This window comes from Rhinolophus sinicus, linkage group LG15 (genome assembly GCF_036562045.2).
Source record: "Rhinolophus sinicus isolate RSC01 linkage group LG15, ASM3656204v1, whole genome shotgun sequence".
In the NCBI taxonomy this organism is placed as follows: Eukaryota; Metazoa; Chordata; class Mammalia; order Chiroptera; family Rhinolophidae; genus Rhinolophus; species Rhinolophus sinicus.
The window spans coordinates 16,565,906-16,586,339 of record NC_133764.1 but is presented as its reverse complement, the minus strand read 5'-3'; the positions used below and the strand labels follow the sequence as shown (position 1 = coordinate 16,586,339).

Genomic DNA, 20,434 nt, shown 5'->3' with positions numbered 1-20,434 from the left:
ATGATGATCTCTGGGTGGTACGATTATTAGAGATTTTCATTTTCTTCTTTGCTTATCTGTATTTTTCATTTTTCTACAACTCATATGTTACCTGTGGGGTTTTTTTACTCTAATTATTATAATTTACTTATGACTTCTGCCTGGGTTTTGATTTTTCAGAATAAAACAAAGTGTTCTTTTCCTTTTTAGACTTTACAACTTCTAGAGTCTCCAATAAATGCCTAAAGTTTCTTGCCACCCATTCTCCCACTCAGAAGGCTCTGACTTTCCAAGGAGCTAGTGCAGTTGATGAAAATGCACCAAATGCTATATGGACTCGAACAGCAAGTGTCCTGGCAAAGGGCACTCAACCTTCTCACTGCCAACTTTTTCTAGTACAAAGAGGTCTAATAGGGTCAGCATGGTTTGGAACGAATATTAGCACATACTGGTCTCAGAGTCAACTTGGAGGGTTCAGCATGCCATGATGGTCAGAGGGATCCTGGAGACAAGCCAGAGCTTCAGATTTTTCTCTAGAACAGTCTATCCAATGGGACCAATTACTGAAAAAAGCTGCACACTAGGGCAGCATTCCACCCCTCTCTCTTAGGAAGCAGAAAGAGCCGACGCCAGTCACACTGCATTGGTTTTACCAGTTGAAGCTCACCTTTGTGGCCGTGGTCTTCACCCCATGAATTCTCCACTCTCCATTTCAGGAACACACTATCCCGATCATCCTGCAAAAGAGTGGATAACAGTGTGTAGTTTGAAACTAGGTCCCTCCTTGTGAGGTGTCAGGTAATTTTAGCTCTAATTCAGCCACTCAGAAGAAACAGCCTTCTCTATATAGCCATGAAATACACGATCAGAGCCATATATTTTCTACTAGAACTAAAGATTAAGGGGTAGAATATAATCTTAACAAGCCATGCCAATCAATGAATGAAAGTTCCTGAGAAAATGACATGGCTATGTATGATTTTTACTTCTGATACTCTAACAGAAGTGGAGTTCAAATCTCTTGGGGTAAAAATGCAATGAACCTAACAAAGCAATACATACTATTTTCTCCTTTACGTTCTATTCTGTACAGAAAATAAGCATATTAAAGTCCTACTTGGCTAAGAAAAACAAAACATTAAATTACTAAAGCAGTGAACACCACCTGAAAGCCAGGGACTCTTGCTTTTAATTGATCAGCATTCTTTGCAAAAGCATCCCCCTGTATTTATTTTAGAAATGATTCTAAGATCTGGTCAGAGTTTTAAAAAGAAAACAAACACATTCTCATCATACTGCCTAATTTCCTCCATAAGAGAACCAAGTAATGATACTCTCCAAATGTGTTCTTTTACTGATTCGGTTACACTAATATTGAATTTAATACAATAGAGATTGAATGGCAAAGCAGAAATAAGACTATTTTCGTAAAACAAAACCCAGGCAGTACTACTGCTCTCCCTCTTCTATCTTCATTAATAAAATAAGCTCAATTTTCATCTTCTTAAAGGAACAATGACACGCACCATGAAAACCTTCACTTGCAGTCTTTACTACAGTGACACAGAAAGGGAGGGGAGGAAAGCTCCATTTGGGCAAAGACTTTCTCTTTCATGTTTACCCGGGGAACTCGCCGATGTCAAAACAACTTAAATCTTTGTAGCATGAGAAGAGAGCTGGTTCCTGTATTATCTCCTAATGATTTCGTCAGTCAACCCCCACTTGCATATAACTGCACGAGTCTCATCTACATGGGATTTGACTCTACTCTTGGCAGTTTTCTTGGATCTCCGTAATTTTCAGTCTCAGAAAGAGGGGACAACCAAACTCACAAGTTTCAAACACCCTTATCTGTACTATGCCTTAATCGTAGCACCAGGTACCTTCAAAACTACATCATTCAACTTTCCATACTAAGGGTAACCTACTAAATGTCTATTTTGGTTTTCTACTCCATCTTTCCTTTCCTTTTAAATACCACTGCTAGAATCTCTATCACCTAAAGTCATTTATTTCAATAAGTCTGAAAATATTTTCTCTTCTTTCCTTTGCTAGTGAATTCCTGCATGACCCAGATCAAGACATTCCCTGTGTCATCTACAAATATAGAATGATACCCAGATCTCCCTCATAGGGATTCTAAGAAATCAGCAACAAGAAAGACTATCCCAGAATACAGCTTCTGGCATTTATCTCTGCATTATTATTCAAAGGCAGTGCAAACTAGTTTTAGTGGTCAAAGACTCAAATTGGAGGGAGAAAAATCTCATGATTTTTCCAGTTATGATAATATAAATTCTGCTTTATACTATTAGCATAAATTCCAGTTATGATCATATAAATTCTGCTTTATACTTTAGCATGTAAGGGAGCTCCATTTCTGAGGAAGAAATGGTATGTTAATAAACCATGCCAATCAGTGAATGACAGTTCTTGAGAAAAATGACATGGTATGTATGATTTTTTACTTCTGAAAAATAGGAAAACTATACGAGATGGAAAATGATAAAAGCCAAACCTCTCTTAGAAATTACAAGGTTTTTAGGTTTGTTTCTTAATAGTTCTCTAAATAATTTAAAAGTTTAACTTTAACTTAAGGAGCTTTAGTTATAACCCTCTGAAATTTACAATATAGCAGGTCCAAACATATAAATATGAACAACTTAGTATTTTAGTAGTATTTTACTTACTTTAGTATTTTATTATTTACCGTATTTTATTAAAAGTTCCTTCTAAGGTCAAGGTAGTTAGTTATTCTGTGACTTTCTTTCTAATACTTAAGACAGGTTAGGAAAAAGAACATTTTTGCTTAAGATGATAAAGAATTGAAGTAGTTTGAAGTATTTTCTTCCTTATGATCTCTGAGCACAGGTGTCAAGTATCCATTCTACAGCCTAAAAATGGGAAGGCTTATTTGTGAAAGGTAAAATTTCAGTTGTAAAAAAAAAAAAAAAAAATTCAGTTGTTGTTTCTAGGACACAATGTCACTATGTCCTAGAGACAGTGATATTACTATTCAGAGTATTTCATAGGAAATTCAAAATAATTTACATCTAATTTCCTGAAGCTCTATATAAATCCAGTGATGGGCATGGAGTCCACAAATTACTATTACTGAGATTTTACTACAAAAGAATCTGAATGACAGACGAAAGGAAGGAAAGTCTGACCAGAAATCATCAAGTTAGGAACACTTTGAGTTCACATTTAAATTCCTTAGTCAACAGAAGTTATTTCTCCCTGCTGATCTCTCTTCATACCAAGAACTCCCAAAGTTACAGACAAGGAGTAACTTCCTTACTCCCTGCTGACCCAAATTCTGCTCCTCATGAAAAGTTCCTATTTTTATTACCTCTGAGCATGCAGCCTAACCCCAAGTGACGTGGGTATACTGTCTTGCTTGGAACCTAACTTTTAACAGAAATCATGTACACTATGAATGGAGCTCTGTTGGATAAACAGTCTGCAGGGGAACGTGGGTCCATCTGTGCAAACACTGCAGTAGGCATGCTGAGGGTCATACCTTCTCAGAGACAGCCGTGAAGGTCATGGCGTGGGTCATAAGTGACTCCCCAAAAGTCAGCCTCTCAGCTTTATTCATATTCTTCAAGGAGACACCAAATACTAACTCATGGTCATAGCTGTAAAAAAAAAAAAATAAGACAGCACAGAATAAGGAGTACAATCAAAGGGGAAAGCTAGCTTCTAGTTGTAAAAGAAACATAGAACTTAAGGGGCCCAATAGCTCCAAGTAAATGTGTGCTGTAGCTCTTCAGAGAGCTGGGTACATGCAGAATTTAGCCTCTCAACGGGATTCCAGTCTCAACGTGGCACAAGAGTACTCAAGAAAATATGAAGTGATTAAATATGAATTCCCCATATAAAAAAGCTGACAGGATGGGCTTATACTGTCACTTTGCCAAGAAAATTTTTTAAAAAGCTTTTGAAGTAATTCTTTCAAAAATGGTCTCTTTTGAGCTGGTAGAATGACCCAGTTTCTGAATTCTTTTAGGCCATTGTTGACTGTGAAATTTAAATAATGTCAAAAACACTGGAGAATATTTTCAAAGTTAAAAAAATCACTAATTCTCTCTTTTAGCAGATGTCTTGAGTAAATAACTATCCAGTTATTTACTCAACTTCCTACAAATAACAATTACTTATAAATAACCCTAAAATATTACTTTTAAAAGTCAAGAAATCTTACATGATTTAGTTCACAAATGAACCTTCTCTGTCATAAGTAACCAGGACGAATGTGTTCAAGTGTGTATGTAAATTAGTCCCAGTTGTCATAAAGACAAAATACGTAAGCATCAAAGTAAGGGAAGTAGCTAAGCGGGATCAAATAGCATACAGTACATTCCCAAATGCACTGAGCAGATTTACACAGTAATTGATTATTTTTTCAAAGGGACTTTCTCACGTAGGGTGGCTTTTTCGGCACACACCCAACAATTTCAATTCAGACACGAAGTATGATCTTGACTTCCCAGGTTAGCGCATATAAATATGTGGGGTTTCTGCTATGAGTCCTCAAACTCTGTAAGATGGAAAGAAAGAGACCCACCCTCAGGCCAGCCTTACTCTCTGGGTGAACCTCGGCCGAGTGCACTCCAACAGGAACAACCCACAAATGCCTTCCTCTTTTAAGTTTCTTGTACTCACACGTTCATGTCACTGAGGCCCAGCTTGCTATTGAAGTATTTCCCAACATCACAGCCAAACCACACAGCCTAGAAATAGGGGAAAGAGGAAGAAAGTCAATATAAATCCCATCTTCCTATTAAACCAAAGAAGTGGAAGAAGAGGTTTCAATCCTAATGCAGAAGACACAGAAACAATACCAACCTCTCCATCTTTAATGGAGGCAGCAACCATCTTTTTCAAGAAGTCAACGGGCTGGTTGTTATATAGAGTTTTTCTCCCTCCAACCATATTGCTTAAGTATTCCACCGTGTAAAGTTTATTATACTTGTGCTGGGGCCGAGGGTCATTCACTAAACAAATCTATGAGATCAAGGACATGTTGATTAGAATATAAAAGCAGAAATGTCCAGGAAGACACACACCTCTCCTTTAAGTTCATATGCCTGCAACTCTGCCTACAAGAATAAGCATTACAAACACAGTGTTAAATAAAGAAACAAAAGGTGGCAAAGTCTGTGACAGACATCCTTGTATATTTTAACTAGGGCAAGGGATACATGTGGGAGCTGCATCTTTCCTACTGGCAAGAATTGCCCCAAAACTAATTCCAAAGAACTGCAAGGTGGAGATCCCATTACTACAAGATCTCTGATCTCAAGTTACAAGACAGGCTTACCAGCCGGCCATACCTCAACTGAGTTGGGATTCCAAGCTTAAAGCAAGCTACTTGCTTAGGAGAGAGTCAAGGTTAAGATGACAATAAAGGAAGGGGCTCTGGTCATCTTGCTAGGCAGTGGATAAGACCTGAAGAGAGCAGGAAAAACTAGGATGGGGCACTGTTCTCTTTCACGAGAGTCCCTGGGGCGGGGGATGGGGTGGAGGATGGGGGGCACAGAACAGAGGTGCTCTGAAACCATAGTAAGACACACCCAATACACTTTTCTTTCTGCACCTGAATGATTCTTGGCCCAAATCATGGGGGCGTGTGGGAATTAAACTGAAAACTACTGGTCTATAGTTAGAAAAGTCTCTGAAGAGATGCACTGGGGATCCTAATACGATCAACTTTTTTAGGCCCATAAAATACCTCAGAGGAAGGGGGGTAAAGTTGGTTTAGTTTCTAGTTTGATGATCATGCCTGTTCACCCAGGAATCTTATACCCTTCCTTGTCGTCAACAGGCAGTGCCAGTGTCCAACCTTATTTTCCATATTGAAGAGTGGCTTGACATGTTCCCTGTAAAACTCCACGGGTGTTATGGGGCCAATCTTCTGATAATTTTTGTCTTTGTCTCGATACTCCCAGGTGAATGTCTCTGGTGGGTTACCCAAACAGATGCACACCACTCGGAATATCTGGAAGAAAAGGGGAGGACAGATGAGTGATGGCTTCAGGAAAGGGGTTATGATTGTCCTCTTCATTTTCCTCTGGCTTGCGAAACACAAGAAATCAGAGACTAAATTCAAGCCAGGAACTTCACAGGAAATCAATTATTGTTCCAAACATTGGAAGGTTGATATCTAGGATTTGGTATCAGTCAACTTCTGAGTTCTTAAACAAACACTCTGAACAATATAATTCTGAAATGTTAATATTTAGTGCTTAGTATTGGCCCTGCAAATAAAACTTCCTACGCCAAGACACTGCTCACCACTGATACACAAGATCTGGGTTGCTGCTCTGCTGATTCTATTTCAAGTGACAAAAAAATGACATACATTTTATAAATGGATTTCCTTCCCTTTATTCTTTCAGGTTTTGCTTTGATTGTGACAGGGGTCTTCACTCAGAAAAGTCATTAACTTTTCAGCCTGGAGCTTGAAAATAATACCTGTTAAAAGTATTATTAGAATAATAGTAACTTTTAGTCGTAAGGTACCATTTTTGGGGTTGTGAGGTGTTTTCTAATGATGTCACAATACCTTCAAGTTAGCATTATTACAGTCCCAACGAAACACTTTATATTATTTTTATTTTATAGAAAGACAAAAATAGAAACACAGAGACAGTATAAGGTCAGAGTATAGAAAGTACTGCCTCTTCTATATCAAATTTGCTGTGTCTTTAAAAAAATGTGTGGTCTCCTCCTCTACACTATGGTCTCCTCTTTTTCCTCCACGCCAGTCACCACTGTGACCCAATTTCATCGCTTAATACCTGTATTATTTGTAGTACATATTGTATATTCCATTGCATTAAAGAGATGAATCTGGTATTTATTAAGCGTGCCTATTTTGGGCTATGTAATACATATCTGCTAGGTTCACTTAATTCTTAAAACACTCTCTTAAGATGTAATTTCCCTTCCTTGTTTTCTTTTTGCAAAAGAGATCAAGACCCAAAGAAATTAAGAACCTACAAAAGTCACATAGCCAGTAAGTGGCAGAACCACACTCTGAACTGAGGCCACATACAGTCCAAAAAAAAAAAAAAAAAGTATTACTCCATGGGCACAGGGTTTAAAAAAAGGGAACATTCACTGAATATTTATTGTGCCATACTACAGTCTTTGAACCCTGTATCTCTTATTCCTCTCAACAAAAGTAACAGATATTATTCCCTTTTTCTTTTTAAACAGAAGGAAACCACGGTTCAGGGAAGTAAACGGCTTGACTGAAATCACCAAGCCAATAAATGGCAGAATTAGGATTTGAATTCAGATCTGCCTTCAGTGCCATTTCCATAACACCATGAATTAAGCCTTTATCGTTCACTGTAACTTTCTGGGTTTCTCCAAAAAATAAACTTCTTAAGAAGGACCAGGTCATGGATATTTTGTGTCTCCCACAGCATGTTGCACTATATCTGACCTAGATGTAACAGCTGATCTCCACACTGTTTCATTCTCTACATCATTGAATAATGAATAATTTTACAAAAACCACTTCCTTCATCACTTTCCTGTTGAAATCTTTAATGCTTCCCCGTCACCTCCCACAAGTCTAAACTCCATGACCTGATTTCTTTTTCTTTCTCTTTGACGTAGGCGTATTCCATTCAGTAAATATATAAAGTACACTAACCTTAAGTATACAGCTCAATTCAATTTTTTACATTCATATACACCCAGGTAACGGCCATTCAGATCAATATATAGAACATTCCCAGGGCTCCAGAGGTTCCCTGGCCCCTCTGCTGTCAGTTGCTCAAGTCCCCCTCAAGGTAAGCACCATTATGATTTATGTAACCATTGATTAGTTCTGCCCGTTCTTTAACTTCATTAAATGGAATCATACGGCATACTTCTTCATATCTGGCTTCCTTTGTTGACGTAATGCTGTGAGATTCACTCATGGTGCTGTGAACAGCAGTAATTTGTTCTTTATGCTGTGTATTATTCCATCGTGTAAGTACATTACATTTTTTCTACTCTCCTGCTGATGGACAGGTGAATTGTTTTCAGTTTGGGGTTATTATGAATAAAGCTGCTAACACTTTTATCCAACAGTTTTCAAGGGGGCTGAAGACATTTACATGCTCACCAGCAAAGTGTGAGAGGACAAGTTGTTCTACCTTCTTGCCAATACCTGACACTGTAATTTTACTTTTGGTGGGTACGTAATGGTATCCCAGTGCGGTTTGAATCTGCATTTCCCTGATGGGCCTGGTCAGATTGTAAAGGCCCTCAGTAACCTCGCCCAACTGCATTTCCCATCATGGACCCTGCACTGCAGTTGGGCCTGTCTGTCGCTCCTCACTGTCTGCTCAATGCACGCAGCTCACTGTCACTTGCATCCCTTTGCTGTCGCCTCTGTTCCTCACATCCCAATCCTAGTCCCATGCTTTCGGGCTCAGTGCAAGGCGCCCCTCCCCCAGAAAGCTGTCACTAATTAATTATTATAGTTCACACTAACTGCTCCTTTCTTTGAATACTCCTGGCATAAAAATTTAACATTTGATTCCACAGTGCCATTTACATTTCTCTAATGTCTTCCCAGCTAGACTCCATCTACTAGGGACAGGAACTAGATCACAGACATATCCCAACGAACTCTAGAAGAACCACATTAAGAACAGTTTCCTTAAATCAAAAGTTCTCATCCAAAGACTGATACGAAATTTGAATTTAGGAGTGCAAAGTGGGCTTCTGCTCTCTTTAAAAACGTGCTGATGATAAAGCCTTACTCATATGTACGGGCAATGTTTCCCTAGACTTAACACCCAGAATTCGGTAGTTAAGTCAAACGTGCTGCCAGCTCTAGTCCATGTCTGATTGACAGACCACGGATTCACACCTGCCACAAGCTGATTACAGCAAATCATCACCTATCAATTCCATTTATAACTAAGGACATTTTCCTCTTTTTCCTCTAGTTAGGGAAGAACAATGGCTCCCAAAATACATTGCTATTTTCTCATTTCATAGATTAGAATCTTATATGTTAGAAAATTCTGTTTTGGGATGGTGTGTTCCCCTAACTTTGTCTTTCTAAATTTCAAGACGAGGTGCTCCAAATATGGATAAGATTAGGGTAGACAATCCTACCCATATTGCAGTCATTCTTGGAAGCAGTGCAGCTATTTTATCTTTTAAATAATGTCCTACAAATTCTATGGGCTATTCCTACCCCTCTGGTCTCAACCAGGGCAAGATGATACAGCACAGAGGATAACCTGAGCCACATCCCAAAGAGTGCATGCACTCTCCAGTACCCTAAAAGCAGGCAAAAGGGAAGGCTTAGATTTTAGTAAAACTGTAATTGGAAGCATGCAACTTTTATATCATTTGTTTACCACAATTATAAATTATCCAAAGTCATTCACATTCAAGTCAGTTGGTAACACTGTCTGTGGAAGAAATATTTGGCTCCAAGCCAACTAACAATAGTTAAACAAGCCCTAATTAAAAAATTATCCCAAGTATAATCTCCAGGGTCCCTGATACTGTATTTTCTTGAGAAGGGACTCTGCTGTTCTGAAATAACATCCTGCTCCCAAAGGTACAGAACTGGCAATGAGCTTTGGATACCCAAGTCTGCTCTCTGGTGGGCAACTCGGGGATGTCACCTGCTTCTCACAAAATGCACTTGGCACGCAGGACAAAAAAGAGACTGGACATGGAACACAAGTCATTATACAGAATTAAATCCCGGTGAATAACAGAATCAGGAAAGGGAATGAAAAGAAAGGAGGACACAGAAAGCCTGAGACATGGAACGTGGGGAAAGAATGCGTGGATCCCACCTTAAAGACAAACGATATGGGACTCAGTCAGTTCCTGTGCCCACAGCTACCTGGGGAGACAGACATTAAGTGAAAGGAGGAAGGCAGGACGTGATAGTTGACAGTAAGTCATGAATACTTAAAAGGGTGAGAGTTTAAAGCCAGCTATAGGGAGACATAAGACTGGGTTGCTGAGAGAGTATAAAGTCTAAAGCACTGCAGAAATATTAATGACTTCTAGTATAAAAATGCACAGCTATAGTGTCTTTAAGAAATCATCTACCCCAAGTTTTTAGTTTTACTGATGGAGAAACTAGGCTCAAAGATAAAATGACCTATTGATCACAAAGTAGAATGGCCGCAAGTACACAAATGTGGTCACAGAAAATAGCTGAACTTTGAAGAAAGTTCAGTGATGATGGTAAACGAGCTAGTTCCAAGAGGAAAGGAAGGAGTAGGGAACTGGCTGACTACTGATGTGCAGAGAAAGGAGAGGGAAGACAGCTCTCTACTGCTTTCTGGTGGGGAAAGAAAGAAAGGCAAGGGTCTATTAAAAAACAAGAAACAAAAAACCACTTGTACCTGCAAAAGCAGGCTGGGAGATACTTTCTGAAGGCATTAAGTATATTTTCAGGCAGGGAAAACACATAAGAAGGTACACTTAAAAGGTACGTGCCCTTCTATGGTGTTAAAGGAAATGAGCTCATATAGAGAACTCCATATAGAGGATGACAGTCAAATGACGATCTTGAGACTACTTCTAGCGTGCTGTTTGAATCAAAGAAATAGTTAAAAATGCACTCTCCAGCCCCACCTCACACATACTGAATCTGCATTTTAACAAGACTCCAGGGAATTCATAGGCACATTCAAGTTTGTTAGACCCCATCTATTCTTTTCTTCCTCCAAAACCCCTGGCTGCTTTAATTATCTCATTTGCATATCCCTTCCCACACACAGGTTCCTTCACACTGCCCTCGCCAAAGGGCCTTCTCTCATACCTGCATGCCCTCCACTTCAAGATACCACGATATCATCCTATTCTTTCCTTTCCCTTGTCCTGTACTTCAGCAAGTCCTGACAGCTTCACTTTTGAAATACACCGCAAATGTATTCACTTCTCTCCATCCTCACTCTCACCAACCTGGTCCAAACCACGATCATCTCATACACACAACCACAAGAACCTAACTGGTCACCCGACTCCCTCTCCCGCTGTTTTACAAGCCATTCTCAGAACACCCAGAGGGGATTTTTTTCAAAGAAAAATCAAACCATGTCATTCAGCTTAAACCCCTCGAAGGTTACCCTACTTAAACACGCATGCTCCTTACCACAGCCTCCAGGCCCCACGTAAGTGGGTTCTGTTTCCTCTACAGGATGTTTCAACCATTCCCACCCACCCTCTTCCCAAGCTCAAGTCGCACTGCCTTCTTTTCCTCAAAAATACCAACCTTTCTCCCATCTTAGTGAGGGCTCTGGCACCTACTGTCCCCTCTGCCTGGTATGCCCTGTGTCCAGATCTTTACACAGCTGGATTCATTCTGTTACTCATATCTCAGCTCAGAAAGACCTTTTTTGACCACCCTATCCAACACCCTATTTTATGTTCTTTAGAACACGTAGTGCGTCAGATAGTTCCTTGTTTATCTACTTGTGTATTCTGTCTCCCTCCACTAGTATGTAAAGTACATGAGAGCAAGGGCCATGTCTACCTTGGTCATCACTGCACCCCGTGCTAGAACATGTTTTTTTTTCCCCAACTGACTTCAGCCTCTTTGCTGTTTCATAGCTGAAAATGATGAAAAGTAAAGACTCTTCCAATATGAAGAACCTGTATTAAGATTTTTTTTTCTTATAGAAAATGATAATCTTTGAGCTAGCTATACTGTTTCCCCGAAAATAAGACCTAGCTGGACAATCAGCTCTAATACGTCTTTTGGAGCAAAAATTAATATAAGACCCAGTCTTATACCGGGTCTTATAGTAAAATAAGAGCTGATTGTCCGTCCACGTCTTATTTTCAGGGAAACATGGTATATATTTCATTTTTACTATTATTAGCTGTGGGGCTACAGCCTCCTGGAAGTGGCTGCATTACACACACCGCCAGATAAAAACAGAAAAGGAGAAATCCAAAGCAGTTTAGAAGAATCCAAAAAAATACTATAATACTTTGGACAGGCGGGGCAAACTTTTGGCTCCTGGGCCAAATCCAGCCCACACAGATGTTGAATTTGGCCTGCAAAGTGTTTTTCTTTTTAAATTTTTTAGTTACGAGCATATTGAAATGGAGAGTTCCCATTTTTCTGAGAAAAGAAAACCTGACAGCAATGGGCCTGCATTCCTGCTGGGTAGCAAGTGACTAAGCTCAGTGGGGCTGCCTTCTTCTGGTCCCACAGCCGTGCCTGACCCTGCTTTACTCATATACTGAATTCCGTGCCAAGTCCTTACTATATGCTCTTACCCTGGGTCTAGGGAGCACCAAGAGACCAGTGAATAAAAATCAGGAGGATCTGTGAACTTGGATGGGAAAAGAAACTCCACTGTTATTTTCACAAACCTTTGAAATGTAGTTAGCATGTCCCTCTATTATGAATGCAGACAGAAAGCCACAGCAGTATGACCAGCACTGCCTTTGCCACCAGTGGGCATCAGATAGTTTTATATCAATTACAGTTGTTGCAGATGTCTCAAAATATTTTTGATTTTCATTACTATTTGAAAATCATGATACCTACGAGACCCATTGCTAGATCTTGTTATTTAACGTGTTATTAAAATCAATGAAGAATCACATACTGTACTCTCTTCATATATTTTTTTTAACATTTATTCATTTTAAGTGTGTTTTTCCAGGACTCATCAGCTCCAAGTCAAGTAGTTGTTTCAATCTAGTTGTGGAGGGCGCAGCTCACAGTGGCCCAGGCGGGGATCAAACCGGCAACCTTGTTGTTAAGAGCACCGCACTCTAACCAACTGAGCTAACCCGCTGCCCCTCTCAATATTTTTATAACTGCATTTTAATATAAATGAATCCTTTGTAATCCTATGTACTTTTATTTTATACATTTAAAAACACATTTTGAGAAGGGGTTAGGGTCATCAGATAAAGTAGAAGATGCTCAGCCAAATTTAGATTTCAGATAAATAATGAATAATTTTTTGGTATACATAGATCCCAAATACTGCATGGGACAGTCTTATACTAAGAAACCATTTGATCTGAAGTTCAAACTCCACTGGGTGTCCCTCATTTTGTTCCCCATAAATTTGGCAACCCTGGGAGCAATCCGTGGCTTTCAATAGATAACAAGAGGGGTTCCGGGTACAAAAAAGTTGAAGTCCATCCCAGCCACATTCTTCCCATTTCCTGTTGCTTATTGATCAAACATGTCCCCTGAGATATTAACTGCCTTTTACCTCTGGGATGTGTAGCGTGGTCCCCCGGGCAGCCCCAGGAAAAGCCAGGGTGGAACCTGCGTAGATTGTAGAGTCTTCCCCCTTGCTGGGTTTTCTTGAGAGAATGCCAAGCTCAGCTCCCACCTCGGAAGGGGGCATGTGCGGAGACAATAATGGCAGGAGGCCAGGTAACAGCATCAGTGTTGGCTTTATATTCACAGGAAAAATGCGAGCCATTGTTGACCTGCTCTGGCAGGGAAGGGAGGCCCAAGGCCAGGGTCTAGAGGACAGGCAGTGCCGAGCACATCTGGGAGTAATACACTGTGTTCAGTGGATTAGCCACCTTAGGAGTCGAGGTGGAAGGCAGCTCCGATCTCACCACAGACACTGGAAACCCTTTGCCTGTCACTCCTGTTGTCAGGATGCAGCAAGGCTACATTCAGGGCTGTGCTTGTGAGATGCACCCGCACTGGGTTTGGACTCGGAAGCTAGTGATTCGAGAGTCAGGGACTGCCCAGAAGTCATTCTGGTGAGGGAGAGGCAGCACGAGAAGCTGTGATACATCAGCTTCCAGGGACTAGAACATTGGTGTCCAGCATCAGACGTGTCTGCACCCAGTGGTGGCAGAATCTTCCGGAGAGAAACCAATTTTTTTGGAAAATTTTGGGTGTCATTCCTAACATCTCCACACTCAAAGTCTGGTTCTCCCCGCCTTCCCGGAGATCCCGTGAACTACCTATATCACCTAATATATGGCGTCTGTGTTTACATTAGCCAGGGGTCTTGTACCTAAAAGCCCTGACTGACACAATGCCAACAGGAAATGTCTATGAGTGGCTGAGAAATAGTTGTGAAATGTTAACCATTTTTCCTATTTTTTTCTATTCCCTATGTCATTTCATGCCTGTCTTTTCTGGGGAGAAATGATAGGTTGAAAACAAAGGGGATAAAAAGGACAATTTCTGGCCTCTAAAGGTTGGTGACCTTGGGGAGGGTAACAACAAACTCCAGCAGACAAAATAATATTTCTGCCACCTCCAGACAATGGGCTCTCAAGGAAGATATTAGCTTGAATGATATAGGAAAATAAAAATTTATCTGCCAAAAAAAAAAATAAAGTGAAGTCCAGAGGTCTTTGATTTTGTAACTCCTACTTTAGAATTAGACCAGTGTGGAGTTCACTAATATTGTCAGAAAAAGTTAGGAAAGGCTTGGGATTGGTTTGAATTTCATGATGGTGTACTTTTAACAGTCCTCCGTTTTCTCCTACCTCCTTTCCTCACACTTTATTTTCTGTAACTAAGCTTCATTTTGCTTTTCTTTTTTGTTATGGTTACCAGGCTGCATCTGTTGCTAATTTTTGTTTTGCTTTTTATTCAAACTAAAAACAACAACAACAAAACAATTCACCCATTTCTCTCACCCTCCAGCCCACCCCGGCCTCTGGCAACCACATACATACATAATCTCATAACACATATATGGATATATGTTATGTATATGTAACATACATTTTTTTAGATTCCACATATAAGAGAGGTCATATAGTATTTGTCTTTCTCTGACTTATTTCACTTAGCATAATGCCTTCAAGGTCCATCCATGTTGCAAATGGCAAGGTGTCATTCTTTTTTATGGCTGAATGACATACACACACACACACACACACACACACACACCACCATCTTTATCCATTCATCCATCAATGGACACTTAGGTTGTTTCCATATCCTGGCTATTGTAAACACGCTGCAATGAACATGGGGATGCATAAAACTTTTCAAATTGTTTTTGTTTTCTTCAGATAAATACCCAGAAGTGGAATTGTTGGATCACATTAATTTTCGAAGTACCTCTATATTGTTTCCCACAGTGGCTACACCAATTTACATTCCTACCGATAGTGATAAATTCTCATTTTTCCACATCCTCATAAACACTTGTTATTTCTAGTCTTTCTGTTAACAGCTACTGTAAAAGGTGTGAGATGATATCTCATTGTGGTTTTGATTTGCATCTCCATGATGATTGACACTGGTCATCTTTTCATATACCTGTTGGCCACATGTATGCCTTCTTTAGAAAAATGTCTATTCAGATCTTCTGCCCATTTTTAAGTCGAATTTTTTTTTTATCGAGTTATAATATGAGTTCTTTAAAAAGTTTGGATATTAGCCTCATCAGATACATGATTTGCAAGTATTTCCTCCCATTCAGAAAGTTATGTTTTCATTCTGTTGATGGTTTCCTTTACTGTGCAGCTTTTAGTTGGATGTAGACCCACATGTTTATTTTTTATTTTGGCGTCAGATTAAAAAAATCATCACCAAGACCTATGTCAAGGAGATTACTGCCTATGTCTTCTTTTAGGAGTTCAGTGGTTCCAGGTCTTACTTCAAGTCTTTAATCCATTCTGAGTTGATTTTTGTGTTTGCTGTGAGACAGTGGTCCAGTGTCATCCTTTTGTATGTGGCTGTCTAGTTTTCCCAGCATTATTTATTGGAGAGACTGTCTTTTCCCCATTGTATATTCTTGGCTCCATTTTATAAATTAATTGGTCATATATATGGATTTATTTTGGGGCTCTCTATTCTGTTTTGTTGATCTATGTGTCTGTTTTTATGCCAACACCACACTTTTATTTACTATAACTTTGCCATATAGTTTGAACTCAGGGAGGGTGATGCCTCCAGCTTTCTTCTTTTTCAACACTGCTTTGGCTATTCAGGGTTTTTTATGGTTCCATATAAATTTTAGAACTGTTTGTTCTATTTCTGTGAAAAATGCAATTTAAATTTTGACAGGAATTGCACTGAATCTATGTACTGCTTCGGGCAGTATAGACACTTGAACAATATTAATTCTTCCAATCCATGATCATGGACTACGTTTTCATTTATTTGTGTCTCCTTCAATTTCTTTCATTAAAGTCTTGTAGTTTTCAATATACAGGTCTTTCACCTCCTTGGTTAAATTTACTTCTAGGTATTTTATTCTTTTTGATATCATTGTAAATGGGATTATTTTCTTAATTTTTCTTTCTGACTGTTCATTATTAGTGTATAGAAACACAACAGATTTTTGTATATTGATTTTGTTTCCTGCAACTTTATTGAATGCATTCATTAGTTTTGGGTTTGTTTTTTTTCATTTAGTATAAGTGTTAACATTTTTCTGATTGAGTCTTTAGGGCTTTCTGTATGTTGTATGTCATCTGCAAACAGTGACATGTTTAATATTTCATAGGTACTCAATAAAAACATGAAATTAATGACTATTAATTTTTTCTTTCTCTCCACTGCCAACCTCCTCAAAACTGCCTGCCTTTTCTAGCCATGACTCCTCTCCATCTAGCTTCTTCCCTTCTCCAGCCTACTGGTACTGGTCTACAAACCCTATTTCAGGAAATCCAGCAGCCCTTTCTGTTTCATATTCTTTGATCTGTTGATCTAACCTCCCTCATCTGACACTGATACCAGCATCCACATTAAAACATAGTCTGGCACTTACTTTTATAGAAAAGAGGTTTTATGGAATAGTTTCCACAATTCTTTACTCGAACCTAGTCCAGCCTTCTATTCTCCTTCACAGATTTCCATCATTCCCAAGGCTTCAGTCATCGGCACTACCATCACTATCACTTTGTTAGATCATTCTTTTTCCTGAGCTCCAGGGTTGTTTTCATATGCTTGAAATCCAATTCCAACTGGACTGTACCTCGGGCCGAGGCACTGAAAAGCCAATGTTCCTCCTCTCCACGGTGGCCTCTGAAAGGAGCTTCTCTTACTGGCCTATTTGTGTGAAGCATGGCAGCATTATCCCAGTTACCAGGCTTAAAACATTAAAAGTTACTTTTTATGGTGAATCCTCCATTGCAGGTTAAGTTGCCAAATCCTACAGATGTTTCCTCTAAGACCTCGCTCACATTCTCCCTCCCACCCACTTTCCATTTCGATTGTCACTATCCTTATTCAGGCCAAATTAGTACCATCTAGATGGCTACCTCTTCCCAATGGGTCCTTCTACCTCTGCTTCTTCCCGTTTCACCTATTTAACTAAACTAATCCCCTTTTAAGTACAGCTTTAGTTCACATGACTTCTCTACTGAAACATCTTCCTGACTTCTTATTTCCTACTGAATTAGGACAAACTCTCATCCTAGTATTCAAAGCTCTTACCATATATATACATGTGTATATATATGTGGGTATATGTGTGTGTGTATATATATATATATATATATATATATATATATATATATATATATTTCTAACTTTCCACGTGATGCTTCTAGCTTCAGGATCACTGTGCCTCAGGAAAAAAAAACAAGTAAACTATATGAATAAACAGTTCACAGAAACAATGCTCAGCCCTACTCAAAGTAAGAAAAATATAAATTAAAACCACAATGAGATAGTTTACCTATCAAATTGTTTACCTATCAGATAGGTAAGAATCCAATTGTTTGATAAGCACACTGCCTGGGTAAAACTAAAGGGAAACAGGTTCTATCAGACATTGCTGATGAGAGTGTAAATTGATATAATCCCCAGAGGACAATTTGGCATTATGTACCTAAATTAGAAATGTATATTCTCTCTGACTCAAAACTTCTACTTCTAGAAATAAAATCTATAGGTATACACATACATATGCAAAATGACATATGTACAAGATTATTTATTGCAGTTTTTTAAAATAGAAGTTTGAAAATAACCAGAATGTTCATTCAGAGGGACCAATTAATTATGGTTTATCCAGACAATAGAACACTATGCAAATATTTTTTAAAATGCAGAAATTCTTTATGTATCAATATGGAAAGATTTCTAAGACATATTGTTAAGTTTAAAAAAAGCATTATACAGGGGGCCGGCACGGTGGCTCAGGTGGTTGGAGCTCCATGCTCCTAACTCCGAAGGCTGCTGGTTCGATTTCCACATGGGCCAGTGGGCTCTCAACCACAGGGTTGCCGGTTCAACTCCCACATGGGCCAGTGGGCTCTCAACCACAAGGTTGCCAGTTCAACTCCTAGAGTCCTGAACGGGATGGTGGGCTGTGCTCCCTGCAACTAAGATTGAACACAGCACCTTGAGCTGGACTGCCGCTGAGCTCCCAGATGGCTCAGTTGGTTGGAATGCGTCCTCTCAACCACAAGGTTGCCGGTTCGACTCCCGCAAGGGATGGTGGGCTGTGCCCCCTGCAATTAGAAATGGCAACTGGACCTGGAGCTGAGCTGTGCCCTCCACAACTAAGACTGAAAGGACAACAACTTGAAGCTGAATGGCACCCTCCACAACTAAGATTGAAAGGACAACAACTTGACTTGGAAAAAGTCCTAGAAGTACACACTGTTCCCCAATAAAGTCCTGTTCCCCTTCCCCAATAAAATCTTTAAAAAAAAAAAAAGCATTATACAGAATATGAATAATATATCAACATCTGTGCAAAAAAAGGAGGAGGGAAATATATACTTGTATTGGATTGTTAAAAAAAGATCTCTGAAAGGATAACTAACTGCTAATACTAATAACAAACTAATAAAACTAATTTGGGGATATGAGGAACTGGGGGGGAGAACAGGATGAAAGACTTTTCACTGTATTCCTCTATATTTTGATGTCAAAAAAATTTTTTAATCAAAGACGTCTTTAAAATGAAAAACCAAGAATATACATAACGAGGCTCCATTCTCAGGAAAACCAATTTTGTAGGTCTGGAGTAAGCCTAGGACTATATACTGTTTTTCAAGAGCCGAGAGCCACTGCTATAGAATTTCCTAAGTAAATAATAAAGGTTTCCTGTCTCTTTTCATGGCACTGACACATACTGTTTCTAGTCTTTGTTTTATGTTTGACAGAGTTTTGGTAGAGGATACATGAATAATCCTAAGGGGATCTAAAGGCTAAAAAAAAAAACAGAAAAGAAAAAGAGAGTAGATGCACTGAGAAAAACAACTGTAGATGCCTCGCCCTCATCTCAACAAGCGCCTGCACTTCTCCTCTCTCAGAAAGAACGCCATTAGCCTAAACCCTTTCCATTCAAAGCTTTCGGAGCTTCATGGCTGTTGGTTAAAGTCATCATTCTGACATGCCTGCAAGGCGAGGCGCATCACAGGTACTCATCTGTGGCTTTTAATCCCTAGCTACACTCCTCATTACCAAAGAGTCAGCTTCAATAAAGAAGAGTTATAAAGGATTGTAAAAACCTAAAAACCTACCATACAGAATCCTACGGCCAACAGTTTGGACAGAATCATTAAGTAAATAATCCTACGAAGCATCCATACTCAGGACTTGGTATGGTGTTTTACTATTTTTCCATGGCAGGGGTGGGGGAGGAAAGATATGTGAAACATATTTGCCCTAATTCTTATCTGCCAATGCTATGGTCAGGAGTGGATCTTAGATATAGCCTTTAAAAGATCATAAAGCAAACATCAAAAGCCAGCAGGAGGCTGGGGATCTGTAAGAAGTATTATCTGGGTCCTTCTCCATACTGTTTATACATAGAAACCTTCATCCTTACTAGCTTACTGAACCAACTGCTATATGTCAGCACAATGCCTCACATTCTTATATTTAATTCCTTATCTGAGTCCCACAAAAACCCAATGAATATATTTTTAAATCCCAAACTGAATCTCAGACAGGTTCAGGATCTTACCTAAGATCACAGAGCTGTTAAGTGATAGAGCCAGAATCGAAACCCATGTCCATCTAACTCCAAAGCCTATTTTTTCCCCACTACGCCCCTCCATACCTCTCTTAAATAGGAACATTTAGGAAGTATAGAAAAGAGTTCAGTATGAGTTAATTTACACGCATTTGGAAAAATGAAGCCTCTGCATTTATCTATTCAGCCATAGTGTTAGCACTGGGCTATACATGTTACACTTGAATAAACAGAGACCTGAGAGTTGAAGGAACCTGTCCCAGGTCACATGGCTTAAGTAATGAGAAGACCATCTGACTCTATAGAGACCAGGCCCTCAGATACAGTCTAGTCCCCTTCTCTAAAGTTCAAAGGAAAACATGAGTGTTGCCCATTGCAGTGAAAAAATAAGGCCATTTTAACTCCACACAAACAATCTTGAAAGGAAACTCTTAATGATTCCTAGTAATGGGTCCACTAGACGAAAAAGGGAAATGTTTGTTCTTTTCTCAACGCAATTTCAGGGGTTTATGCATATTTATCTGGATTATAGATGGTATTAAGTAATATTCTTAACTGCCTTTATA

General features: G+C 39.3%; 1 protein-coding gene across 2 annotated transcripts in view; it reads right to left on the bottom strand.

Annotated features, from left to right (window-relative positions):
• The window catches only part of BLMH (bleomycin hydrolase), a 43,273-nt gene that overhangs the window by 15,196 nt on the left and 7,643 nt on the right, over window positions 1-20,434 (bottom strand). For both annotated transcript variants that reach the window (XM_074319575.1, XM_019739540.2), the window contains exons 7-11: window positions 5,828-5,983; window positions 4,831-4,989; window positions 4,648-4,715; window positions 3,503-3,620; window positions 647-716 (exon numbers count right to left, since the gene is read on the bottom strand). In XM_074319575.1, coding sequence (XP_074175676.1) covers window positions 647-716; window positions 3,503-3,620; window positions 4,648-4,715; window positions 4,831-4,989; window positions 5,828-5,983 — 571 coding nt within the window. The remainder of the gene's footprint in view (window positions 1-646; window positions 717-3,502; window positions 3,621-4,647; window positions 4,716-4,830; window positions 4,990-5,827; window positions 5,984-20,434) is intronic.